Genomic DNA, 27,028 nt, shown 5'->3' on the forward strand with positions numbered 1-27,028 from the left:
AAAAGGCAGAGAAATAATCTGGAGGGGCTTGGAGAAATTAGGAACACAGAACAAAATCTAATCAAGCAGAAAATAGCTCGACTGGAGCCAATGGCTGGGGGCTAAGGCAGCTGGCCTCGGAGCGCTCCTCCCCTGGCATTTGGGGGTGTCTCTAGTGTCGCTTTGGGGCAGAACAAGAGTTTTTGGAGAGATCTGTTTCTGCCTGGTGAGCAGGGCTGGCTGCACACTGGGTTTCCGGGACAAGTTCCCAGATCTGCGCTATTGGTGGACGATAGATTTTGGATGTAATATTGATGGAAATAATCACCCAGAAGAGCAGCCTGGGGAAATGCAGCTGATGGAGGTGGAGGAAATATACCCAAGGCCAGTGGAATGTTGGGCTGTTTGGAGGGAGAAAGTGGTTTTTCACTGCAATGGGTTTGCTGGGACTTAAATATTTTGTGCAGACATACTGTTCCCAGACACAGTGTTTCCCTGAGATGAGCTTGGACATGCAGAGCTCTCTGGCCAGGAGGAGATTAACAGAAAATGAGAGCTGGTTTTGGTCTGCTGGACACAAATCCCCGTGTGAGCTTCATGGGAGGGACTTGTGGTAGGGGAGAGCAGCAGGCTGGAGCCAGGCTCTGGTGCAATCAATTCATGCTCGTGCTAAGCCTTTTCTGGGTTTCCATTGAGGGATGTGGTCGCTGGTCATTGCATCCCTGGTGAACTGGTCCACGAGGCTGGGAGCCAGAGCCAGGGGACCCAGCGCTGTGACAGGGGCATCCTGGGGACCAGACCTCAGGTGGCACTGGCAGGGCTGAGAGATGTCCTCAGCCACCTGGTTGTGTGCGGGGGGATGTTGTCTCTGAGGACCTGCAAGGGGACACCCCATGGGGTGGAAGGACCTTCTCCCTCCACCAACAGAGACCCCAAACCTGTGGTGCACAGGCAGAGTTGCCTCCATTGGACAGAGACACCACAGAGCCTTGTAGATCCAATCCTAGATTGACATTCAAAGATAGCCCAGACTCTCACCCAGACCTGGTCTCCCAACACTCCCTGAAAAAAGCACCTTGCCAGGTTTGCTCTGACATCCCAGAACCAGGCACAGGTGACATGGCTCAGCCCCGGAGGGACACGCGACAGCTGCCTCCCGGCCCCTCCAGCTGCTTTCCGCCAGCGCTTGAAAGGACCTTTCAATAAGTCCCAATCAAAGAGGCGGCGTGGCGAGGAGTGAGCTGCTCTCATGGGAAAGTGCATCCTGCCAGCCCTCACCCCATCCTTGTTTTCCCATTTCCTGAGGAGGTGACCTGGCAGCAGGCTTGAAGACAACACAAGGCAACAGCCCTTAAACTGCAGCTCTCACTGCTACTGGTGTTGTGACTGCTGAAAGTTCATTCACCTGGGCTCAGCAAGGTGTATTCAGCAAAGAAAAGGCTGTTAAAGATGGGATCGCCTCTGTCTTGGGTTGTCCCAGGGCCCCACATGGCCAAAGCTGGGGAGAAGGTAGCAGGGAACTTTCATCATATATTTTCCTTCTTATACCCCAGCTGAGTGACTTTTGCTCTGTCCTGGGGCTGCTGCGTTTGGGCTGATTATCCCCAAATATCTCCCTGCTCAGAAATGCAGCCCCAGAGACTGGGAAAGAGAGGCACCGAGAGCATGAGCCACGGGGCAGGAGCAGACCTGTATCCCACTGGCCGTGATGGATGAGACCTGCAGAGACCACAGGGCACCAGGATCTGGGATTTTAGGAAAACTCCCAAAGCCACAAGCTGTGAGATGCCGCCAGTGGGTCTGAGCAGCCCCAGAACTGGGAGCAGATCTCCCCTGCAACTGGGACCAGTATCAGGGCTCAGATAAACCTGCAACCCTCTGCTTCCAGCTCACTTCCCCACGGGGAAGGTTGTCCTGCAGCCTCAGAAATATCACTGGGGGGCACAAAACCATCCCTGCCCCACAGCCTTTTGCAGTGGGGGGTTATCCTGGGGATACCCTGCAGGGAAAACCAGCCCAGGGACACTCCTCTGTTGGCCAAGCCTCTGGGGAGGGTTTGTTTAACCCCAGCAGCTATAGCAACGAGCTCTGCTGCCTGGTGCTGCTCTGCTTGCCCCATCTGCCTGCCTGCCTGTCCGAGCCATGGAGGTGGGGGCAGTGGGGGACCCCCGTGGGGTCTGGGGGGACACCCCAGCAGGGACCTATGTTGTCCCTCACAGGGTAAGTTCTGTGTTTGGATCTGTGGGATAGTCTGGGCTCATGAAGGTAGGGTGGGAAAAATGGGATAGGGTGGGAGGAGAGAGGGGCTGGGGTTGGGGTTTTGGGTGGGCACTGGTGTCTGGGACAGCAAAGCTGCTCTTTGCAAAATGTTTTCCTGCTCCCTGCAGACCCCAGGGCCCTGGGGAGGCCATTTCTGTGCAGGGACATGTCCCCAGGGGTGGGGACTTACAAGGAGTGCAATTCATCCAGGCTTGCAGGGCTGCACCCCTGAAAAGAGAGGAGCCAGTGCAAGCCACCCCCTCCTCTGGGGCTCTCATCCCTGCTCCCCCCGGGGCCAGCACTGCTCCCCTCCCTGCCACCAGCTCCTGTCCCCTCTCCTCCCTGGCTGCCACATTAACAGCACTAAATTAAACCAAGAGTGGGAGATCCCTGGGGTTTTCCTTCCCCTCCTGCCTTTCAGCTCCAACCTGAGCGATCTTCCCATGAAGCCGTGGCAGTGCCCCAGCAGCCGGTGGTGATCCTCCAGCAGCTTCCTGGGACCATGGGTGCCCTGACCCCCGTCACCAGACCCTCGCATGTCCGGGGAGGTGCGTGATGGTAGATGTCGCAGAGGTCAGCGATAAAACCAGCTTAACTTCATCCTCTTCTTTTTTTCCCAGCCTTTTCAAGGATGAGGGGCAGGCAGGGGGGTTGTGCCCACCCCCTGCAGCCTTGCAGGGCTGGCTACACTGTGCTTTGATGGCTGCTTTGCCCCATGGGATGCCATTTTTGGTGGTTTTACCAACCTTGAAGTCTGGGCTGGATTTGGCCATACCAGGATACTCCCAGGGAATGGTTTTGGACTGCTTTTTGAAATCCACCTCTCTTTGTTCCCCAAAACACCATTTCATGTGGGTGTAGGGAGCATCACCAGGGAAAGCCAGGGTGATACAGGCTTCTTGACCATGCTAGGTGGGACCAAAGTAGGACACATGCCAGCCCCAGAGCCCATGGGATGTGCAGGCAGGAGCAAAGACCAGCTGTCTATAGGGGCTTCACCCAAACTTGTGCAACCCAGGATCCAACAATCTGGACTGGGAGAGCAAACAGCAGAGACGGAGGGGGCCTGTGGTCCCTGGGACATGGCATGGGTGAAGCTGTGCAGCGTTCCTGGGAGGGGGGAAGGTTGAGCTGTCTTTAAAAATCCATGGAGGAAAGACCACGCTGAAAATTGGTGTGGAAAGAAAACGGAGACCCCAGCCTGGCCCCTCGCAGCCCTGTAGTGGGGACTGGCTGCCTTTCCAGTGGGATGGGTGGGATCCATTAAGAGCTGCCAGCCTTCGCGTGCTTTCTCCTCCCAGTTCAATGCCTGGCTGCTGGCCCGCTCCCTCCTCGTGGCTCTGGCTCCGGCCACCTCCTGGGTTGTGCTGTAATGCTCCTCACTGGAGGGCCAGCTGCCTCATGGGTGCCCTGGGACCCTATCCCTGCAGCTGTGAAAGCATTTTGGGATCTGGCACATGGGGCACGGGAATGCCCAAACCCTTTTTCACCCAGGCTCCAGCTAACAGGGGCTCACAGGTCTCATGCAAAGCCAGCAGGATCTCAGAGACATCCCCTCCAGGAAGTTTACAGGCATTTTGCAGGGGAACTTCATGCCTGCAGCAAACAGGGATGTTCGAAGGGGGTTGCAGAGCCAGACGCTGCGCTTCCTCTGCAGCCGGACTGCCCTCAGCAACCGTCCTGTGGCTTGGGCGTCCAGCCAAGGGGACTGGCAGGTTAACCTGTACGTGCACAGCCGCTCTGGGTCCAGCTCCTTGTGCAGAGCCATACAAGGGCTGAGGAGGCTCTAAGCATCCCCAACCTGCTCCTTTCCTGGACCCAGCTCCATAGATGCTTGCTTCTGGGAATGGAGATCAGCCCCCATGGTCCGGCCCCAGCTCCTGCCACCTTAGGGGGTTTCTGAGCTCCCCTGTGCTGACGTGGTGCAAAGCAGAGCTGACCCTGGCACACTCCCCACGTGGTGCCACCCCGAGGACACTTGCCCAGTGCCAAGGCAGAGCCTTGCCAAGCTGCTGAGTGCTGCCAGAACCGGAGCAATTCTCCTCCAAATGGGTGGAAAGTCTGATGCCTCCAGCACCACTAATCACCTTTTGTGAGCAGCCTTCAGCAAGCCAGACCAGATGTTTAATCACATTTGCAGAGAAGAAAAGGCTAAAATATGTCTATTTTAAAGCTTTAGCCAAGCAAAATAATTTTTAAATGCCACATGGGCCTTCCAAATTGGGGTGGGGGGAGTCTGGCTTAGCTCCCACTGCTTGGGCACAGGGACAAGCCTTGGTGCCGCCCCATCCCAGGCACTCATCCCATGGCCGCATTTCTCATGCCCTTGCTCTGATCTCTGACACAGAACCCCTTACTCTCTGGCAGATTTAATCAAGTTGATGATGCTTCAAAACTCCCAAATGCACCAGGTGGTGATGAACAGCCTGGCTGTATCGGCACTGACATCCTTTGGGTTCGGGCCATCCCCAGCCACTGCCCAGGTAAGGGTCAGGGACGCTGGATGGGCAAAGGGACCACAGATCCAAAGAGAACCAAAGGACCAAAAGGACCAAAGAGGTGGGCAAAAGGACCTTTCCAGAGCTGCTCAGGAGAGTGGGATGACTGTGTCCTGCTTTGGCACAGTGTGGGACACCTCTGGGCACAGAGGCTGGGTGGTCTCAGCCCAGCTCAGTCCAGGCTCTGCAGCTCCTTGGGGGTTTGGGGTTCTTTGTGCTGGTTTGACCCCCAGCTCTGCCAGCACAGATTGCATCCAGGCTTTGGAGGTAATTTAGCCCAGCTGGGAAGATCCAGGACCCTCCCTGAATGCTGCAGCATGGACAGGGTAAAGCGCTGGGCCGCAGCGGCAGAGCAGTGAGGCTGAGCACTTTTCATTAGGCAGGATGGCTCTGCAAGGGCTTTCGCTTAAAAATCCATCTCAAACCAAAATCATATTAAACATTTCATCTCCGTCGGGGGAAACAAATGCTGCTTTCTCAGCGGGGGGAGATCTGGGCTGCAGGCAGTTGCCTTGCTCACTGCCAGCTGGCATCTCTAGGCATGCACCCTCCTGTGCTGCCCGCCCAGTGCCCACCAGTTCACCATGCTGGCCAAGACTGGACCCTGCCTGTTGCATCTCAGTGGCTGGATCAAACGGGTTCTTCCCAGCAGTGTTCTGAGGTCCCATCTGTGGGTCTGTCACCTCCCTTTGTCCCCAGCAGCCAGGTTCCCACACTGGCTGACCACAGGGCTTTGTGTGGGTTCAAGCCCACCCAGCCTGACTCTGGGAGAATCGAGCCATGCTGGCAGCATCACAGCCAAATGCGGCTCCGTGGGAACACTTGCTGGTGCTTTGGGGAGCAGTGCCCCAGGGAGACAGCTGCCGAAAGGGGCCTGACACAGCCCTGCCTTTTGTTCCTCCCTGCAGGTGATGGCAGTACCTTTGCAGACCAGAGAGGAAGAGGAGGCTGTGGTTTTCCACCATCACTATGTCCCCTGCCCCAGTCCTGCTCCTATCCTGGAGTGGTCAGTCCCAGCGCAGGATCGGGGATGGGCAGCTGTGCGGTACCTGGGTGCAGGCTCGTTAGCGGAGGATGGGGAGGTGTGAGTAATGAGGGTGCTTTGTGCCACCCCGTGTGGGGCTGCATGCGCATCTCTGTGGCCCCTGGTGTAACAGGACTTTCAGCCCAAGCTGGGACACAAGGGGCGATGCCAGGCTGGCACTTACTCCTGTCCTTGCTCCTCTCCAGCAGTGCAGTGCCCCCCCCTCCACCCCCCAGTGCCACAGGGACAGTGGGGGCCAACATTCCACCGGCATCAGGTAAGGACATGTTCTCCCCATGTCCTTCAATGGGGGACATCTTGCCCTCAAGCATGCATCAACTGGGCAGCCCCCATTCGAAGGCTGAGCCCTCCCCACCCCCTCCACCCATTGGATCCTGGGATGACCCTTGCACATCCTGCAGGTCCCCCTTTCCCTCCACAGAGTACTACGACGTCGTGGAGGAGAGGCTGTGAGCTCCATGCTTCCCAAGATGGTTTCTCCTGCACATCCCAGCCCTTGAACCCAGAAGATTCTGCAAGTGCTCAGCGTGGGTGCTCCACAGTATGCATAGTTTTGGGGTAGCTCGCCGGGAGGAAGCCAACATCCCCAGCACATTTGCTTCCTCCTGGTGAGCCACCCCAAATCAGGGGGTGTCATGAAGCCTGTCATCAAATCCCAGGTGACAGTGTGACCCCAAACAGGGACAGGCTTTATCTCTCTACTCTGCAGAGAACTCATCCCCAGAAGGTTAGGCGTGACATCCCAATCCTGGCTGGACAACATGTCTCTGCCAAGGCATGAGGACTCTGTGGCACGAGCTGTGCTGTGTCCCTGTGGGTGAGGGGGTGTGGGTAATGCCAGCCCAGGTGGTCCTGGTCTTCATTAGTCCCTTCAGATCTCAATGCAGCACATTGCTTGTAATTAATTTGCTTTGTTAAGAAAGCGCCCTGCTGTCACTAATTAAGCATCTGTAATTACCCAGACTGCTGGCTTTGTGCCTGAGTGCAGGGCTCCCTCCAAGCTGGGGGGACGTGAGCCTCTTGCACCTGGGGGAGGGGGTGTATATCAGTGCCTGATGCCAGTACTGGGGCAATGCAGGGGGCTGCTGATGGTTGGTGCTGGGAAGCAGAGTGGGATGCTCCTGGCTGAGCACAGCACTGGGAGAGCTGGATCTGGCCTGCAGCTTGTTTCTGGTGGGGGTGCAGTCAGGGCAGCAGCCTGATAAAGGGGAATCAGCATGGGATTCCCTCAGACTCAGTGTCCCCTCTGCTTACCTGGAAAAAAGGGACAGATGCATTTTGGGTGCCGGAAGCTGTCCCCTGCCTCTGCTACTTCCCCAACCCCGTGTGGGGGTGACAGCCCTGCTCTGACCCCAGTGGGGTTACAGGCCAGTTATCAGGAGGCTTTGCCTTAGCAGCAAAGCTCCTGGCAGGAGACTTCAGGGCTGGTGGTCATCTGGAGCTCAGAGCATGCAGAAAGATGGTGCCCAGGCAGTTGCACCTTAAATCCCCTCCTTCTGCCCCCATTGGGCATGAGGACTGCCCTGTTCTCTGGGGTCCCTGTGGAAAGGAGGGCTCATCCTGATCCCAGGACTAAGCTGTGCTCTGACACAGGCAGATCTTCCCCTGCAGCAAATCTCAGCCTGGCTCCTGCTGAAGCTGGAGAAGAAGCTCCTCAATGTGGAGCAAAAGAGCCACATTGGGTTGAGGCGTGAGGGCACATCTCCAGCTGGGAACACTCTGAGAGGCTGCGAGACCGACCAGACAGAGCAGCAAGAGCCAAAGTGAAAGAGACCATCCAAAAGCTGAGCTGAGTTTGATGGGAAAACAGGCTGGTGCACAAAGGTTCCTATATCTGTATAGACAGAAAAGGAAGAGGAAGGAGAGGAGTCACCTGGGGATGGGGTGGACAGGAAGGGTGGGCTCGAGCTATGGCCCAATCTTAGCTTGAATATGAGAATAATGAGAGGAATGGGAGGATGGAGCAATGGGGATTGCAACACCCATGGTGGAAGCAACCCCTGGAGCCCTCTCATGGGTTGAACGGGGGCACCCTTCTGCTGGCAGCGTGGAGAGCATCCCACAGCCAGGAGCCCAAAGGCATCTCCTTGCACCCACATCAGCAGGGACAGGGGGGTGTGGGTGGGAAGAGCAGCCACGGGCATGGAGGGGAAGGGAACAGGGGAGATGCAGAGTGGTTTTGCTGAAGGTAGGCTGTGTCAGATGAGGGGCAGGGCTGCTGAGTTTGACCCAGATGATGTGATACCTCTCCCCAGCATGGTATAATGGGACTGTTTGCCCCAGAGCCCTGGTGGGATTGTTATGGGAAGGCATGAGCTAAGTTCTCCGTTCACAGGCTCCTGCCCCAAGGGTCAGAGACAAACCGATGGGTCTGGGCAGCAGCATGTGGATGTCCCTGGGGCATGACATAGAACAGTCAGACTGGAAGATGCTGCTGGTGGCTGAGACCAAGCCAGAGTTATATCTGCAATGACAAGTACTTCCTTTTTAAAAGGAAGATCAGAGTTTCTGTAGGGCAATCCAGAGTTGGCCTGAATACTGCATGGCCAGCGCAAAAGCAACAGAGCGGAAGGAGAGGCTAATTACAGCCCTGTGCATGCTAATTGCACCTATGTAAACACCTAACGCAATGCAGTCCCTGGCCGCCAACTGGGGCGAGGGCTGGCATCTCCTTCAGCCCAGGGTGGGAGCAGGGGAGTGGCGGGGCTCAGACCCCTGTGGCATTGCTTGGACATTGGTGACAGATGCTGGGCCTCGGGAGGGAAAGGGCAAAGGGGCTCCTGCAACCCAAATTGGGGCGGATCAGGGAGACGGGGAGCACTGTCACCATGTGCTTGCTGCAGACGCAGGCAGGGAGCAGCAGGGAGATATCTTCCAATAATCTGATAGTCTGCAGGGTGAGGTTTGGGGATTGGCCACAATGCCAACAGTTATCTGCGACAAGCCTTGCTGGGGTGATGGCCATGAACTAGAACCAGTTCCTGCTGTCCCTACCAGCTAAGATTGCCCTTTCCCAGTGTTGGGGGTCCCTGTGACCAGGAGAGGTGCCTGGAGCATGGACACCTGTGGACAACAGATCTGATGTCACCAAGTCAGAGGCACTGCAATGGGTTTTAACAGCCCAGGAGGGCACTCAGCTGTGACACCTTGGGTGACCCAGGGTCCCCGGTGTTGACTCGCCACTGCTCCCCACCCTTGGTGGGGTAGCATGCCTCCTGCCTGAGCCAGTCCATCCTCAAACCTCTGTACAGGCTGAGATACACACAGCACCTTCCCGGGGACCAGCCCCAAACGCCCACGTGCTGCTCTGCTGATACACTGATTCACCTGCCATGCTCCTCAGCTTCCCCTGCTCCACTTGCCCTGCTCCTAGGAACGCGGGCTGAGCTCCCCAGCATCCTCCTGCCGGGGCACCATGATGGAAGTGGTCCTGCTCCAAGGGCTGCTGCTCCTCCTCCCTTTGGCAGCCCTGATGCTTTACTGGTATAATGCCACCTTCCACTACTTCTGCAAGGTGGGCTTCTTCAACTGCTGGATTGTGGCAATGGCCACCCTCCTGTCTCCCTTTGCAGCTCTTCGGGGACGCTCTGTGGAGAACATGAAGTAAGTACAGCCTGGGGGTGTGCATCTGATGTGGAGATGGCTGGGGTTTGGCTGTGATGGAGGAGCTCATGTGGTCTTGTGGACACATGCTCTCCTGCTCTGGGCATATCCACAGCTGTGTTACGGCTGGCGATTGAGCCCTGGGGCCATGGTGAGGGCTGTGGTCATGTCTGTGTGGCAATGAAGGGTGCATCTGTATTTTGTGGTGTGGTGAAGAGGTGCTGGCCAGGCCCAGAGAGGGTTACACCACGATGGAGGTGGTGATCTGGGTCAGACTAGTGGTCCCTGGAGGATGAAGTGGCATAAAAGGGATCATTTTTGGCCATTGCAACGTTGGGGTCATCAGTTGGGTAGGTGATAGGGGGGTTTTGGCAAAGATTGACAATTATTAGCAGGATGCAAATGCACACCCGTCGCCGTCTCCCTGGGAGAACAGCCAGGTCTTGCTTAGCGGGAGCTCCAGGGACCGCACTTTGGCAGAGGGATTTCGGGATGTCTCGATGCCATCAGCTGCCAGGCATGGCACAGTCATGTCCTGGTGAGTCACACGCTGGTGCTGTCAGCTGTGCTTGAGGGTGGTGCAGCCGAGATAACATCAATGTGCAACACGAGAGGAAGGTCTGGTTGCTTTCAAGAGTGTTGCAATCTTGTTACTGGATTCCTGGGCATGATAGCATACTGGAAGGGATATAATTATGTCAGAGTGAAAAATGTCTGAGCTTGTATTTGCTGAGCTCGAGCTGTCATGTACTTGTGCTGATGAATTTTGGGCCCTTGGCAGGAGTGTGGTCAGAGGTTTGATGTCATCAGTCCGTTGTGTAGCCTCTGTCCCTCGTCCTTTCCATGCAGAAAAGCTGTGCACACACGCACGCATCGCAGGCGCTTGGAGCTCTGGCACAAACGCTTCCGGTGTAGTGGAAATACCTGGCGTGATGCGGTGGTGATTCATGCTGCCTTATCTTGTCCCACCAACATCTTGTAACCATCCTTCACCAGAGCAGCACACCCCCTCAGCATCCAAATCCCAAAGCCTCCGGCTTGGAGCACCTTCCTGTCATTAGTCTTGGCTTTGGGGCATTGCAACAAGTGTTTTGCTTCTCTGCAGACACAGAGATCTCTGAGCTTGCATCTCCCAAGGGATGGGTGGTCTTCTGATACAGCGGACCCTCTAAACATCATGCTTTCTTCTCCCTCTGTGCCTGCCTCTACTCTCTCCTCCCAAACATCATCTCATCCCCGTGTGGTGCTGAGCTCTTGTTGACAGCCCTGTCCCCTGCCCTGTCCCCTGTGGGCCCCCTGGGGCCAATCACTGCCAGATGTGTGGATCCTGGCATGGGTGCTCTTCATGCTGTGGGTTGGAGAGTCCCTCATTTCAACACTGAAAATGTACCAGCTTTTTATCTCCACTGTGGGTGCTGCAATCCCCGTTGCTCCATCCTCCCTCCATTCCTCTTGTTATTCTCATAAACAGCGTCACTCATCAGCACTGCCATCCTGATGTTACCCTTCCTGTCCAACCCTCCTTGGATGGTGACACCACTCTTCCTTGTTCTCCCTTCATTCTGCACAGATGAAACTTCTGTCTCTTTCTGACACTGCAGGTCCAGTGAAGCGATTCTTTGTGATTTCCTCTAATGAATGGAGCCGAGTTCTTTTTCCTTCCCTGCTCCCTTCCCTCTCCACCTGCAGCAGAAACTTGGTGCCTGCAGTTCTGCCCTTTGGCTGGTCTGCAGGGACAGCCCCTGGAGCCATCCTCAACCCTGTAGACCTGTCTGTCTCAAGACTGTTCCTCTGCATGTCCATCCTCAGTGCTCATCCATCCAAAGCTCAGCACCTCTCAGCTGCAATCCAGCTCTTCTGACTTCTGCAGTGCAGGCTGCTAGCATGGGGGTCTGGGTTTCCAGCCCACACATGCAGATCCAGCTCTGCACCTGGGGGAGCCTCAGGGTGAGGCTCACCTGGCCAGAGGCAGTTGTTCTCTTTGGGATGGATGATTTGCACCTTGGCTGCAGGCAGACATACCATCCTTTCTTTTCTTGCTTTCCCATCATCCCTGGACATCAAAAAGCCTGTTTGGTTGGTTTTTTCTCCCACCAGCTTGTGCTGGTTGCTCCTTAGCAGTGGTTACAATGCAGACTTTCCACTACTGAGACAGCAGCTGGTCTCACCTCAGGGATGGTTACAAGGTTAGTTCTGAGCTACGCAGGCTACAAATGTGCTTAGAAAAGCAAAGCATCACTGAGACTGAACACAGAGCCACCCCGGGACACACTATTTGCTCACATAGACCAGATCTAGCCTGGCCTATCTTGCACCTTGCTCCCTGAGTGACTGTGAAGGACTGGAAAAAATCCAGCAGCCCCCTCTGTGTCAATCTGCTCCCCACATGTGTTCCTCTGCCCTAGGCTCCTGCGTGCTGCAATCCTGCCCCTCAAACTCTTCTATGGCATCAAGATGCAGGTGCGGGGCTCTGAGCATCTGAACAACAAGGAGCCCTATGTGATAGTTTGCAACCACCAAGCTTCCCTTGACCTCCTGGGTACGTGCAAGGGAGAGGGGGGCTCATATCACTGCATGGGCAGCCTGTGGGGTGCTGCAGGGGTGGACCAGGCTCACCCTGAGGGGGTCCAAGTACGGCCAGTGCCAGGATTTGTACAGGGCAGTGTGACAGGCATAGGCCAGAAGAGCTGGTGGGACAGGAGCTCAGGGCTATGGGTGTGCTGCAGAGAGAGGGTTGGGACAATGGAAGATGATACCAGGTCACTGCAGCCACAGGGCTGGTTGGTTTTGGGTGTCACTGGGCAGGGACGGATCCTTTCCTCTCCCATCCATCCTCCAGGCATGGTGGAGGTCATTCCTGACCGCTGTGTGCCCGTTGCCAAGAAGGAGCTCATGTACATGGGCACCGTGGGGTGGGCCTGCTGGCTCAGTGGCATCATCTTCATCGACCGCCACAAAAGAGAAGATGCAATTGATGTCATCTCCCAGACGGCCAGGACCATGCGGCGTGAAAATGTGAGGGGGGGCTGGCAGCAGGGGGGAGTCGGGGAGCAAATATGGATAGGGCAAGGGGGGTGTGGGAAGGACTCACATAGCAGGTCCCAGGATGCTCTGATTGGGGTCCATGTTCATGTCTCTCCCTGTCCTGTGCAGCTCCGAGTGTTGATTTTCCCTGAAGGCACCAGGAACCAGAACAAATCTATGCTGCCCTTCAAGCGTGGAGCTTTCCACTTGGCTGTGCAGGCTCAGGTGAGGCTGAGTGGAGGCTCCCCTCCCACTTGTCCTCGACAGAGCGGGGTGGGTGTGCACCCTGGGGCAGCGGACTGGGGGACATTAGAGTCTTTTGGGGTCTGCAGTCCCCAGGCATAGGCATCCTGCTGTGTAGGACCCAGGGAGGGGACGGGGACCTGCTGAAGCCTGGGACATGGCAGGAGCTGGAGCCCCAGCTGTGGAGGGTGTCTGTATGAAAGACATCCCTGACCCTCCATCTCCTACAGGTTCCCATTTTTCCCATCGTGATCTCCCCATATTGGGACTTCTTCAGCTCCAAGGAAAAGAGATTCACCTCTGGTAAGTGATGGACAAGAAGCCCTGTTGCCAGAAAGCAGGGCTGCAGTGGGGATGAGGCATGTGGGGCTTGGAGGTCTCTTTGTGGGACACTGAGGTGTGGGGAGGCAGCTGGTGGTGGAGGATGCAGGTGGGAAGAGGTGGTTCCTGCTGGGTTTGTCTAACAGCATCCTCGGCCTTTCCCTTCTCTCTCCAGGGACGTGCACCATTCAAATCCTCCCCAAGGTAGAAACCCAGGGGCTGAGCCCAAAGGATGTCCCCGAACTGACAGAGACTGTCCGCCAGGCCATGGCTGATGCCCTTGCCGAGATGTCTGCAAATCACTGTGGGGACCAGCACACCGAGCAGCCTCCACTCCCCCGTTGTGCTGGGGCCAGTGCTGGCAGGGGGATGGGCAGCTCACAGTGCAGGGAGGACACAACCACGACCAGCAATTAGGCAGAGGGACCCTGAGGCACTTGGGGGTGTAAGGCAGGTGGCACAGCCAGCAGCTGGGCCATGCCATCTCCTCGTCCCCTGTGGATGTGTCCACCAGACCTGCCAGAGCAGAACGGTGCCCTGGTGCAAGGGGAAGCAGAGCAGTGTGGGACGGGGACAAGGCAGCACACCAAAACCAGTGCAAGGTGCCCCCAGAACCCCCTTGCTATGGCTGTGCATCCCCCTGTCCCCTCCCAAACCCAGTGGTGTGTCTGGTCCTGGCCAGATCCCTCTGCCTGGATGGCTCCTGCTTGCACACTGGGTAGGGGGGAGGGATGTGCCAGGCAGGGCTGGGGGTTCACTGCACCACTTGACACCCCTGACTGTGCGACTCGCAGTGGGGTTCACCCGTGGGCTTGCTGCCTTGTGTCTTCCAGAGGCTCCTGCAAGCTGGCAATGCTGTTCAGCTACAGCCAGCTCTGGGGAGGGGTTCAGAGCACAGCATGTGGCTTGTGGGGGCAGGCAGGAGCTCCAGGGGCTCCAGGGGATATCAGCACATGGGAAGAGCATCCATGATGCTGAACTATGAGACAAAGGTGCAAGATTAAAGAGTCCATACCTGGCAGTGCGTGTGCACGGTGTCCTGCCTGCGCCGTGGGTGCTGACGGGAGCATGGGGAGGGGGATCCATCTCCTTAGGGCCATGCGGGGTGCCTGCATCGCTGCACGTGGAGCATTCCTATGGACACCACAGCTTCTCCATGGGTGCAGCGCTGAGTGGTGTGAGGAGCTTGTGCCAGGGTGAGAGTTACGCTGGGGTAGGCTTGGTCTGCCCCCGAGGTAGACGTCTCCCTGCTTTAGGGACAAGCAGTATGTGCACAGGAAGAGCATCCGTTAAAGCCCCAAACCCTCAGAGGGCAGAGGTGTCTGCATTATGCCCACCTGGAGCAGGATGGACTGATCTGTGGCTTCCAGACCATGGTACAACCAGACGCATCCACCAGCTACCATCTCCCCTGGCCTGTTCCCTGTACCCAGGAAGGGCTTTGGGCATCTGCTGGCTCCTTCCCAGCTGAGCAGCTCCTGTCCCAGCCACCCCAGTGTGACAACAGGGCAGGGAGAAATGCAGTGTGTGGCTGTCCCCAGTGCTGGGAGCAGGGTGGGCAGGCTTGACGTCCCATATTCAAGTAAGATGTGCAAACCATGCCCAAACAAGAGTGAAGTGCTCTGATTTGGCATTGTTCCTGCCCTTGGGAGTGGCTGGCTTGTTAAGGAGGAAATTCTACAAAACCATGACAATTGTCCACCAAGACAGATACCACTAGGCAAAGATAGTAGCAAGAGAAAAGAGGCTTCCCATGAGTAGCAACTCAGCAGATCAGGAACAGTCCCGTGGAGATGGTCAAGAGGAGTATGCACATGGAGGATCTCATTTCCCAGAAATCCCCTTTATTCCCTTCCTTCCTGCCAGGGCTCCCTATGTGTGGCTTAGTCTGTCAGCTCTGAGCTGGCTCAGCCGTCCCACCATGTGCCCACCACCATGGGTGTGGTTTGGCTGCCTAGAGCCTTGAACCCAGCAAAGTCTAGGTCTGGTAGTTAAACATTGTCCTAGCTGGATGGCTGGGCCCCAGCAGAGACCTTGCTGGCTTTTGCTTGCTGCCAGAGCGGGGGTGAAAACTTGAGGAGAGGAAGAAAACTCAGCACGGGAGTCCTGGGACCACCTTGCTTCCACTGGATCTTCAAGCATGGGGTCTGCAGCTGTCCTGCCCTGCCTGCTGCTTTGCATCCTACACCTCACAGCTGGAGCATCTGCAAAGCCGTAAGCCTTCTCCATGTCTGCCTGTCCATGCCTGGTGGGATGATGATTTGTCTCAGTGGTGTGACAATCCTTGCTGTGACTGTGGTCGCTGGTCAGGGTGGAAGTGCTTGGGGTGGTGGGTTGTCCCCATGGAGGACTTTGCACCTGGGCTTGGTGTCTCCAAGCTGCTTTGGTGCAGGTGCAACCTCACACACAAGCTGGTGGGTGAGCAGAGCCTTCCCTCCCTCTGCAGATCAACCCCTCGGTTCTTTGCCAAGGTGCTTAGGCAAAGGGGGCTCCGCTCTGGTCTGTGCACTGGCCAGCCTCCCTGGGTGGATGGGGGGAAGGCTGGGTGGCATAGCCCTGCAGAGAGCATCCAGGGCTGGAAAAAACCCCAAGCACCCTCTGCCTTGAGAGTCTGGAGTGGAGGGAAGCACTGGGATTTGGTGGGGGGTCCCTGGTCTCCTCTACTGCCGAGGTGTCCCCTCCCCAGACACTACATGGTGCTCTTCCCCTCCGTGTTCTACTACCCATACACGGGCAAAGTGCATGTCCACCTCATGGACCTGGATGAGCCCGTGCGGGTGACCCTCCACCTGGCAAGCAGCCACAGCGTTCCCAACATCACCCTGGAAGAGCAGGACAGCGATATCCTCCACCTGAACTGGCCCCGCTTCTCCAACGTGAGTCATGGCCCCATGGCAGGGCTAAAGACCTCAGGAAGGGGTATCCATCCCCTACCCACTGCCAGAGCCGGGCTGGTGGAACTGGGAGGGGACATGGGGTCCATTCTGGATGGGCAATGAGTGAGCTGAAGAGTGGGGAGACATGGGGGAATGTACAGAGACCTTGTGGGCTTTATCTGCATCATCTGCCCATGTATACCAGTCCCCTGGTGACTTCACGGGGCAATGGGATGGTGGCGATGGGGTACAGGTATGATGTCTCACTGGCATCCAACACAAAGGCTTTGCAACCTTTCTGCTGTTTCTCCGGGACAGGTTTCTAGCCCTCCTGAAGAGGTCTATGAGGTTGCGCATCTTCACGTCTCCATCCAAGGAGGTTCCCTGGAGGTCTCTGAGCAGAAGAAAGTACTGGTAAAAACCCTGGAGCTGGGGACCTTGGTGCAGACAGACAAGGATGTCTACAAGCCTGGAGAAACTGGTGAGGGGCAGGAGCTGCTGGAAGAGCTCACAGGCTCTTGGGATCCCCAGGTTGGGGTCCCAGGCCCTAGTGCTCACTCTGCTCCTGCCTTTGCTCTCTCCAGTGAAGTTTCGAATTGTCTGTTTTGATCAAAACTTCATTCCCAGCAACAGGCAGGTAAGACGGCGTCAGGGCACAGGACGGGTGCAGAGGCAATAGGATCCCCCTGCACCCAAGACGATCGGTCTTGGCAGCAGTGGCACAGCCTTCAGTGTCACTACGAGCGTGGAGGAGACGGGTGTGGGGAGGGAATCCCCCAAACACACAGGGACAGGGGGGTGGGGGGGTTGGGACACAGCTCTTCCCAGCACTCCCAGCCTGAGTGCCCAGGGTGCAGCCCCTTGCTTTTGGCACTGCTGCAGATGAATTATTCCCTTTGCACCATCCCTTTGCCTGTCTTCTCTCGTGTGTAGCTTTTATACACCATAACAACGCCTGCTGGTGTTAGCCTCCTGACGTTACACGGTTCTGACAGGCCCAATTGCACAGCTATCGCTGTTCGCACAATGCAGCCTCGCTGCTCGCGTCCTGCTGCTTGGAAAAGGCAGCACAATGGCTCTGGGAGCCGAGCAATGACAGCAGCTCTGAGCCCTGCTGAGCCCCCAGCCCAGCTACCAGCTCTGTAGGGGCCAAGGCAGATCCAAGAGGCACAGCCCCCGGCTCAGCTCCAAGCTCAGCCCTCTGTGCTTTGATCATGCTGAATGCTTCCTCTCTCTTTCTTTGCAGCTTCCCTTGGTGACTGTGCAGGTGAGTCGTCACCCTGTGCCGGCCTGTCAGCTCCCTCAAGAGGAACAAAGGGCCCCAACACATGTGTGATGTTGGGGATGAGAAGCAGAGACAGGGACATCCTTGCTGCAGGTGCTGAGTTATAAGGAGCAGGGAGAAGGGCTTGGGTTCCTCGTCCACATTGCCAGCCCAGTCAGGGCCAGCTTGCTGTCTGTCTGCAAGACATGGGGTCCTCTGGGATGATGGTGCTAAGGGACAGGTTACACAGATGAAGACAGCAGTGACTATTGCCACAGACACTTTGACCCAAACTGGAGAACCCCTGAGCTCCCAGTCCACGCTGGAGCATCCTCCTGCAGGCTCTGGCTGCTGTAGCCAGGCTGGAGCTCAGCTAATAGAGACCACAAGGGGAAATTTTCCTTCTGGAGAGGTGATGCCCTCAGGGCCGTTCTGAGTGTGATGGCAGGGCAAAACCTCTGCTTCTTGCGAGGAGATGCAGGGTGACTTGAGTCCTTGAGGTTGTCAAGCCACCACCACCACCATGCACCCCATCTTCAGACCCGCGAGCGAGGGCTGACTCTGCGTGTCCCTGTGTGCAGGACCCCGGTGGGTACCCCGTGGCGCAGTGGCAAGAGGTGAGCCCGCAACAGGGCATCGTGGACCTGTCCTTCTCGCTGGGTGCAGAGCCAGCCCTGGGCATGTACGACATCGAGGTGGAGAGGAACAGGCACTCCTTCAGCGTGAAGGAATATGGTGTGTGGGGATGAAGGCTGGGCTCCCCACGGGGTGTTTGGGAGCCATTGCATGGGATGGCAAGAAACTCCTGAAGGAAGAAGTGGTCACAGTGCCATTCCCTGCTGGTGTCCCCCCAGGGCTGCCCCACTTTGAGGTGCTGATCCAGCTGCCCTGTGTCTTGACGGTGAAGGATGAGAAGATCCCACTGGACGTCTGCGGGCGGTGAGTTGGAGAGCAGCCCCAGCACCAAGACTGACTGCTCCTGAGGTGATGCTCCCCCAGCAGCCTCCCCATCTACTCCCTTTCCTGCTCCCTCCTGACAGGTACCCGTCTGGGAAAACTTTCCGGGGAAGGGCTGAGGTCAAGCTGTGCCAGTCCCAAAATTATTTTTACCTGAAGAGATCTACGAGGATCTGTGCTGAGTTTAGGGGCCAGGTGAGGGCAGGAAGAGAACGAGAAGGCACATAGGTTGTGGTCCCAGAAATGTTTCCCCATCTGTGGGTGCTTGGGCTGATGGTGGCTGGGTGCATCATTTGGGCATTGCCAAATGCTCCAGTTCTGATGTGAAAGTGCTGAAAACCTAGAGTCATCCCAAAGAGGGGAGAAGAGCTGAGCAGAGGCTCTTGGGGTGGTCCTTGGGCCAGGATGGGCAGGAACGGGACAGGCAGCTGCATGGCAGAACGTCGTATCAGCCAAGGGGGGACAAGTTTGCAGGATCCAAGGGTTGCAGGACAGAATGGAGGGAGGCATCGGCAGCAGGGCGAGTGGCAGCTGGGAGCCCAAGGATGACAGCAGATGACACTCAAGGGCCCGGCCACAGGGCTGCTGCTAATGTGGGTGACTCTCTCCTTCAGACGGGGAGGAACGGCTGCTTCTCCTCTGAGGTGCCAGTGTCTTCCTTCACCATGACCACCAGCTTCGACTATGAGATATGGCTCTCTGCCTCCGCAACGATGCTGGAGGATGGGACCGGTGAGCGCAGCTGTGCTGGCAGCCAGCCGGTGATGTCCTGATGTGGTGGCACCTAGAGGATGTGGCACAACTGCTCTGCTCGGGTGTCTCCAGGATCTCTGTCCTTCCCATCCACAACCATCAGCTGCTCTGTGCCCTTACTTGCTTTGGTGTAATTTGTCCTCTACTCCTGACTGCTGGAGCAATCCTTTAGGTCCTGAAGGCTGATCAGGAGTTTCTTCCCCTTACAACATCCCACCCCCAGATATCCCTCCATCATCTACCTCTCCTTCCCCACTCTCTGCCTCCCTGAGACTAGTTAGTGTGATTAGTGCCTGGAGAGCTACCAGGGAAATTATTTTTGCTATTGGGTCTTTCTGACTTTGAATTTAGTCATAAATAGTTGCTATCTGCCAAGGAGGCCTTGTTAGACACATCCTTAGGGTCAAGTACAAAAGCCCAATTTCAGCACAGTGCAGGTGTGAGGGGCCTTTTCTATTTGCTTGCAGCCATTAAGAGGGGAAGTTTGGGGTAGAGCTTGGTGTTTTGGTAGCACACAGATCTTGGTTGAGTGAGGTCCTGCTCACACTGCAGCTCCCATCACACCCAAGGATTGTTTTTTGCGTTTGTTGCCCAACGAGTGTGATTTTTGCACTGTGCAAACTTGCCCGTAACCACTGCCCACAAGAGGACAACTTTGTTTCATATGGCCATGTGCAAAGACAACAATGGGGACCAAACATGTCATGGTGTGTGTTTGAGACTCTCTGAGCCATCTTTCCTGGGGGGAATCACCAGGACAAATTGCTAAGTGTCTCTCTCATCTCCCCCTCCTCTCCACAGGGATGAGGCGTAACGTGACCAAAAGCTGTATGATCGAGTATGAAACGGCCTCAATCACCTTTGAAAACCTTGATAAATTCTACAAGCCGGGGATTCCTTGCACTGGGACGGTAATGGGGGGGTCCCTGCACCCTGCTGTACCCAGTTCCGCTCCCTCTGACCCCCAGCCCTGTTATCCCACCCCTGCCCTCTGCCACACGACTGCAGCCCAGTCCGGGGCATCTCCCCTTCCCTCCTGGTGCAGATGCTGCTGAAGGGAGCCGATGGCTCTGCCCTGAAGGAGGAGGAGTTCCTGCTTGTGGTTGAAGCAAGAGGAGAAAGGCGAAATAAAACCCTGGTCACAGACAGATCGGGGAGAGCCTCCTTTGAGCTGGACACCTCTGGTTGGAGTGACCTGCTCTTCATGCGCGTAAGTGATCCTTGTCCCACACCCCTCAGGCATCCTGGATTTAGTAAAAATCACAGAAGTTTTCTTACACAAGATCTTCCAGCCCCCCCTTGACCCCGTTTTTTCTTTTTGCACCCACAGCATTCTATGGTAAAGAGCTCCATGTCTTTATTAGCCCTGTTTAATACCTTGATTGCCTGTCAGACTCTACAGACCCCGGCACCCTTCCTGCTCCTCCTGCACTGGGAAAAGGGGCTACTCTCACTTTTGATGCATTCTGCAAGTTCTTCCTCTAATTCCTTCTCTATGCCTTACTGTTTTCATACTGCACTGATGAATTTTAGGATCCTTTCAGCCTTCACCACCTGGGCACAAGATCAGATAGTTGTGGGATGCTTTTCCAGTTCCTACCATCTGCCCACACGTGCTGCTTAGCCATGCCTGCCTCCTCTTGCCATCCACTGGCGACCCCTTTGAGTGTCCTTTGGACAAGCCCCATGATGGGACACAGCTCTGTTTTTGGGTGCTGAGTGCATCTGGATTGTCTTTCTTGGCATGTCCCTGCAGTGATGTCACAGCAAAGCGCATGGCAGTCGCAGCTGCAGAGTGGCTTTCTACCCCTACTGTGCTCTGCTGCTGAGCTGATCTTTGCCATTAAGAGCCTTGATTTTCGCCTCTCAGGGTGAGCTCAAGGATGACCGTCCAGTCTCGGAGCATGAAAGCAAGCAGTATTTCAATTACCGAAGTGACCTTCGCTATCTGTATCCCTTCCCTTCGAACAGCAAAAGTTTCCTGAAGATCCACAGGGTGGAAAAGAAGTTGCCCTGTGGCCAGCCCCAGCAGCTCAGAGTGGAGTATTTGTTTGATGAGGCGGCCATGGGGATAGAGCTGCAGAAACTGGATGTGGTCTTCCTGGTGAGCCTTCACCTGGGCAGAGATGGGACACTGCCTGAAGGGCAGAGCTCAGGGGAGGAGAATCAGGCTAACGGGGTTGTGGGGTTAAGCCCTGGGCAGCTACTCTTGGGTTCAGGACTCAGGGATGGAGCCTGGAGCTCTCTGGTCTTGGGGCACCATTTACATCCCTCCTGCAGGATGCGGCTCTAATAGCATCTCCCTGAGCATCCTCCATGCCCTCCCTCATCTGATTCTGCCAGCTCCCTGCTCAGCATCGGTTTTGTTGTTCCCATCTCCTCCTCTGCAGGTCCTGGCCAAGGGGACCATTGCCACTGTCCTCAGGAAAGAGCTGCCTGCAGAGGCTGGTAGGTCCCGAGGCATGGACGGGCTGTGCAGGGCTCTGCTCTCTGGGCCTGGTCCTTATCTCCCCTCCTTCCTCATGGCGCAGGGCTGAGAGGCTCCTTCTCCCTGGAACTGCCCATTGGCCCTGAGCTGGCACCCACAGCCAAGGTGCTGGGCTACGTGGTGCTGCCCGACAGTGAGATGGTGGCTGACAGCACCGAGCTCAAGGTGGAGAAGTGCTTCGCCAACAAGGTGAGCAGAAGCTGCCAAAGTCAAGGCAGTTGCTGCCATCTTGGTGGGGAGATGTGGTCACTGAGCCTCGCTCTTCACCAGAGCCTTTCCTCATCCCCTGCAACTGCCTGGTCCCAGACTCTCCTTTCAGGGAGGGTTTTCCTTCCTCTCCCATTGCTGTTGCTGCTGCAAACCATCTCCTGGTTTTGATCACAGTCCTCACTCCCCATGCTCTGCCAGTGTTTGGGGTCAGACTGTGGCATAGAGGTCCTTCCTGGGACCAGCTCCCCTCTCCCCTAACCCAAAGGCTTCCCCTCTCCCCAGGTGAATCTGTCCTTCTCAGAGCAGAGGGCTCTGGTGGGCTCTCAGCTCCGCCTGAAGCTGCAGGCTGCCCCCGGGTCACTATGTGCCATCTACGCCAAGGATCAACGCATGCAGTCCTCCAGTGCCAGGCGCAAACTCAACCCCATCACGGTGCGTCTGGAGGAACTTCAGTGCTGGGCTGGTCCTGGGCTGCTGGGGCATGGGGACAGCAGTTTCTGCTGTCACCCATTTTAGGGGAGGCTGGTAGGGACCTTGCCCCTGCAGGATGAATGTGGGTGTCTGGGAGCCCCCAGTGAACCTCTGCCACCACCCAGGGACTTTGGGACATTGCAGGGGAGATTGTGCATCACTGAATGGGGAGGATGAGCCACAGAATTTCTCTGCGGTGCCTCCTGGGTTGGAAATCTTGAAAACAGGGTGTGATTGATGGGAAGTATCCCCTGCTCTCGGGCAGAAGAGAGATGGGGCAGAAGGACTGGGGCTTGCACAGAGGAACATCACTGCGGTGCTTGAGGAGGTGCAGAAACTATGGGGTGATGCCAGGGGCAAAAGGGCTCAAAGCTGGGCCAGGAGCATTTCATAGCTTTCTCACACGAACTTCACGTGTTTGGTTTAGGTCTATAACTTACTCCCCAGGCTTTCTGAAGTCGGCTATCCTTATGAAGTTAAAGAACCTGATTCATTTCACTGTGGGATGAATGCGTCCCACGATGGGAGACGACAAAATGCTCCAGCCACTACCTGTTTTGATGTGCCAGGGAATGACTGGAAGAAATGCCTCCACAGCGTGTGGCGCAGGGAGGTACCGGTGTCTGACAAACAGACAGGCTCCTACATCCTGGTTGAGGTATGAGCCCTCCTGCCCTACCTCACACGCCCTCCTAGGAAGGATTACTCAGGGTGCTGGGGGCACCTGGTCCCTCACCCAACTCATGTCTGTGCTCACAAAACAAGTTCTAACACTGCCCAAATAACATGCCCTGCCCCTCACTCCGCCAGCCTGGGACAGACATGTGAAACGCATCTCTCAGTCCAGGCACAGCGGCATTTCACAGGGATGGGGCTAAGCTCTGCTTGTCCCATCACAAATCCGGGTGTGGAGTAAACAGCATAGATTGGCCCGGCACTCCCCTGCTTTTTTGGGGGTGTGTGTCTCCCACTGGCAGCAAACCCAGAGGTCGGAGCTGTTTGGGAATGGAGTGGGCAGAGCAGATCCACCAGATCTTTCCCAACTGTCCCTGGTGCAGCATCTTCCCCTGGCACAGATATTCTTCTCCTGCACTCCCATTGCAGTGTGGTGGGGGATCCTGATCTTGGGGAGCTCTGGTCTGTCATGGGGCTTTAAGTGCCTGTCGATTACTTGCTTCAGAGAGGGATTGAAAGGCATTTTGGTATCTCTGGGCTTCAGCGTGGTGTTATTCTGTTTCATGTGTCATGTGTCAGGATGCAGGTTTGAAAATTGTCACCAACACTCAGCTGGGCTGTCCACCAAACAACCTGTTAGAAAGCCACGGTAGCCTTTTATACCCCCAAGGTAAGTGGAGAGAACCTGTAACAGCCTCCATGCTGGCTGCAGAAGGACAGGCGGGGACATCCCGCCTCTTTCCATCCTTTCTGGCAGCACATTCAAGTTGTGCCCCTGTTTGCAGGAGCAGGACTGGAGGAGGATGAGCAGGTGGGTGTCAGGCAGGATGCAGGGATGCAGATGGATTTCTTGGAGACATGGCTATGGGAGCTGGTGCCTGTGGGGTGAGTAAGGAGCCCTAGCAGACCTTGAGCCAGGGAACTGCCCTTATTGCATCAGCTTCACCTCTGTGTGCAGATCCCAGACCTCCGGTTCTGTCCACGTATCCAGGAGTGACACTGAGACGTGTCCAGTCCCTTCCCTTGGACCTCAGCACTGACCTGGGAGAGAGCGGGGCAGTCTGTCCTGTAGGCAGGGGATGCCGTAAGAGATAAGGCACTGATGGTTCCTCTGTCCATCTCCAAGCATGTGATGGCCACTGATGGTCCCCAGGACATAGAGAAAGGGGTTTGAGTTGCTCTTTCTGCTGGCTCTGCTCATCAGACTTAGCCTGAAAGGTCTATCCCTCTTCTACCAACCCGCAGGGAGGCGGGGTCTGCAGAGGTGGCAGTGACGGTGCCTGATGCCATCACCAGGTGGGAAACCGGGATGTTCTGCACATCCCCGTTGGGCTTGGGACTGGCCCCTGCCACCGCCCTCACGGCCTTCAAGCCCTTCTTTGTGGAGCTGGCGCTGCCCTACGCCGTGGTCCACCACGAAGCCTTCAGCCTTGTGGCCACCGTCTTCAACTACCTGCGGCAGTGCCTGCGGGTGAGTGGGGCTGGGGAGGGGGCCCTGGGGCTGAGGTCTGGCAGGGGCTGATGGAGCCGTGGCTGTGGTCTGGCAGGTTCAGGTGACGTTGGTGGAGTCAGTGGAGCTGGAGGTGTCGCCGAGCGCGGATGAGCTGTACGGAAGTTGTATCTGTGCAGACGAAGCGAGGACGTTCCGGTGGGGCGTGCGAGCCACCAGCCTGGGTACAGAGGGGATGGCAAAGGGCTGGGGAGAGAGGAGGAGAGCCCAGCAGTGAGACTCCTTGCAAACCTCTTGTTTGTCACTGCTTTTCTGATCCTTTCCTCCCCCTCCCACTTACCTCTCCCCTTTTTCCTTTTCCTTCCCCACTCTCCAGATTCTTCCCTCCATTTCCCTGTCCCATTGCAACCTCCTCCTTCCCTGTCTCCCCAGGATGGCTCTGAGTGAGAGCCAGCCCCTGAGGCAGTGTCACAATAACATCCCCCACCTGCCTCTGCAGGGAAGGTGAATGTCACCGTCATCGCCAATGCCCTGCGCTCCGAGGAGCTCTGCGGCACTGAGATGCCTGTGGTGCCAGCCCAGGGTCATGTGGACACTGAGACAAAACTCCTGATGGTGCAGGTGAGCAGAGCAAGGCAGTGGGCTTGCACCGTCCTCTCAGCAGGAGCAGAGCTGAACACAAAGCAGTCACCCCTGGATCGGGGCAGAGCATCTCCCCATCCCTCGGCCAGGCTGGACAGTGCCTGTGGGTGCTGCAAGGTGCGGAGAGAGCACCAGCACCTGCAGCCAGGCGAGAGTCTGTGTCCGTGCTTAGGTACCACCAGTGGGATGGTGCCTTCCCTTCACTTTTGGGGTGAGATTGGTAGATTTGAGGCCGCTGGCTGTGTGATGTTCAGTTTGCTCCCCTCACGACACTGTGCACGGGGCAGCTCCAAGGACAGCCCGGCTTGGCCCAGGTGGTCCTGAGCTCTTCTGGTCCATTAGAGCCAATGGGCTGCTGGTGGGGACAGGTTCCAGGGGGGGCATTTGTCAGAGAGGGGGAGGCATTTCTGGAATGGAGAAGGGCAGGCTGTCTCTGACCCCCATCTCATACGTGCTGTATTCCTGGTTTTAAAGCGTCCAAGACCCATGTGAAGGAAAATTGCAGCTTCCTGGCTATCCCTCTGCTCCTGACCCCGTCGTACCCCACCAGACAGCCACAGTCTCGAGGCCTGGCAGCATTTTCCCATCCCTTCGTCCCCTGCATCTGACCCGGCAGGAGCCTGCAGCAACATGGTTGAGACAAGGACACCGAAACCCAGCCCCACTCCCCAGCAGCCCTGCCAGCCCGTGGGGGCTGGGGGCTGCCCGGGGAGCAACCGCTTTGCTGCCCACCGTGGAGTCATGGTTTCCCTTGAGCTGATGCCAGTGCAATCCCTCGGAGAGGGGACCGGGGTGGACGAGCTGATCCTGCGCTGACAAAAAGCCTTGGGAGATCAGCATATGCCTGATGGCTGGGCATGGAGAGGATGCTCAGGGCTGCCCTGAGTGCAGCCCTGTCCCTGTCCCTGCTCAGCCAGGCTGAGAAATGAAAAAAATGCAAATGGGGTAAGGGAAGTAGGAGCAGCAAAATGTTTTTCTTGCAAGAAAGCTCCCTTTCTTCAGGCTCTTTCCCACCATCCCTGACCAAAGCCAGCCCTGTGTCCCAAAACGCACTTTGTGTTAGGGGCTCAGCACTCCTGTCTGCCTTAATGATGTGTAATAGGGGCCATACCTTCACTTTGCTTTCCTAAATAAAAATCTGAGACCAAACCAGAGAGAGCATTCATTGCATGGGCAACAAGGCAGCAGAAGAAACAGCACAACATGGGGTCGGTGGTGCCTGGTCAGGAGGGGCTGGGGGTCAACTCACTCTGGCTTCTGCTCTGAAGTGACGAGCAGCACTGAATGACAAATCCTCCATGAAATGTTTCCCCTCAGCAGCCCCGCAGGAGAGGCAGGTCCCCTCCACTCCTGAATTTATCTCCCCTTGGCCATGCTGCTCATTGCCCCCGCTGCATCCTGTCCCGGGTCCTGAAGGACTCAGTGTGCCAATGGCCCCGAGCTCCTTGTCACATTGAACAGTCCCTGGGATGCCTGTCGGGCCACTGACCCGTGCCCACATCCTGGGGTGGCAGGATGGGCTTGGGGCCATGCTCCTGCCTCATGTCCAAGCGAGTGGTGGGCACCAGCTTCCTCCAGACACCGACACTGTGTGGGGCTGATCCCGAAGGGCAGGGAGGTGAGCCCAGGGCTGTATCCAGCAATACTCAAGTAGGGCAAGCATGGGGACAGCAGCTGCGGTCATCCGAGCGCCCCTGGGAAAGAGGTCAGCCCCATCCATGGCTTCCCACAGCACTCCCTCTGCCTCTTCCCATGTCCCCAAAGGGAAGGTGACTGCAAAACCCCAGAGCAAGGAATGTGCTCAGGACACCATGTGACTGTTGTGGAGCTGCCTCAGCTTCCCAAAGTTCCCACCAGGACCGAAAGAGGCAGCTCAGCCCATGCCCCAGCACGGTGCACAGAAGAATTAGAGTGGGAGGAGCTGGCATGACAGGACAAGGCTGTTCTGTTCCTGTGCCCATAACTGATTTGACGAAATTGGAGGGAACTGGGCAAGAAGACAGACCAAGACCTGTGATCAGCCCAAATAGCTACTGTCTGGCTAAATTTAAAATACCTGGAAACAAGCCCTTCTGAGAAATTGCCACGAACTCACAGCCTGTTCTCATGATGTGCTGCCCACTTTCATTTGGGGAACTCATTCCCACTCCCTCCTGCCATCATTTCCTAGCAAACCAGTGTGTAGGTGGATCCTGCCCCCTGGTTTTGAACTTCTATAGCCTATGGGAACCTTTTCTCAAATTGCAAAAGTCTGTCAGAGCCTTGAACCC

At 56.5% G+C, this 27,028-nt stretch overlaps 4 protein-coding genes across 4 annotated transcripts; all 4 read left to right on the top strand.

The window, feature by feature from the left end:
- The first annotated feature begins 2,121 nt into the window (after positions 1-2,121).
- PRR29 (proline rich 29) lies at positions 2,122-6,234 on the top strand. Its single transcript, XM_074892334.1, has 6 exons — positions 2,122-2,199; positions 2,660-2,786; positions 4,606-4,721; positions 5,645-5,820; positions 5,967-6,037; positions 6,203-6,234. Exons 1-6 carry the CDS (start codon positions 2,122-2,124, stop codon positions 6,232-6,234), a joined length of 600 nt encoding a protein of 199 aa, XP_074748435.1.
- Positions 6,235-9,196: 2,962 nt separating this feature from the next.
- On the top strand, positions 9,197-13,389 carry LOC141953563 (1-acyl-sn-glycerol-3-phosphate acyltransferase alpha-like). The gene is made up of 6 exons (XM_074892233.1): positions 9,197-9,384; positions 11,790-11,923; positions 12,224-12,399; positions 12,538-12,633; positions 12,882-12,954; positions 13,148-13,389. Exons 1-6 carry the CDS (start codon positions 9,197-9,199, stop codon positions 13,387-13,389), a joined length of 909 nt encoding a protein of 302 aa, XP_074748334.1.
- A 1,682-nt stretch (positions 13,390-15,071) lies between these two features.
- LOC141953428 (alpha-2-macroglobulin-like protein 1) lies at positions 15,072-23,706 on the top strand. Its single transcript, XM_074891969.1, has 19 exons — positions 15,072-15,186; positions 15,659-15,848; positions 16,167-16,329; positions 16,433-16,485; positions 17,095-17,115; positions 17,694-17,847; positions 17,967-18,051; positions 18,153-18,264; positions 18,684-18,801; positions 19,624-19,733; positions 19,868-20,032; positions 20,693-20,926; positions 21,213-21,270; positions 21,354-21,499; positions 21,803-21,952; positions 22,419-22,649; positions 23,246-23,336; positions 23,452-23,551; positions 23,625-23,706. Exons 1-19 carry the CDS (start codon positions 15,113-15,115, stop codon positions 23,704-23,706), a joined length of 2,337 nt encoding a protein of 778 aa, XP_074748070.1. The 5' UTR covers positions 15,072-15,112.
- Positions 23,522-25,907, top strand: LOC141953624 (alpha-2-macroglobulin-like protein 1). Its single transcript, XM_074892333.1, has 4 exons — positions 23,522-24,137; positions 24,214-24,340; positions 24,616-24,737; positions 25,233-25,907. The coding sequence occupies exons 1-4, from the start codon at positions 23,976-23,978 to the stop codon at positions 25,248-25,250; spliced, it is 429 nt and encodes a 142-aa protein (XP_074748434.1). The 5' UTR covers positions 23,522-23,975; the 3' UTR covers positions 25,251-25,907.
- The last annotated feature ends 1,121 nt before the right edge of the window (positions 25,908-27,028 follow it).

This window comes from Strix uralensis, chromosome 22 (genome assembly GCF_047716275.1).
Source record: "Strix uralensis isolate ZFMK-TIS-50842 chromosome 22, bStrUra1, whole genome shotgun sequence".
NCBI classification, from domain to species: Eukaryota; Metazoa; Chordata; class Aves; order Strigiformes; family Strigidae; genus Strix; species Strix uralensis.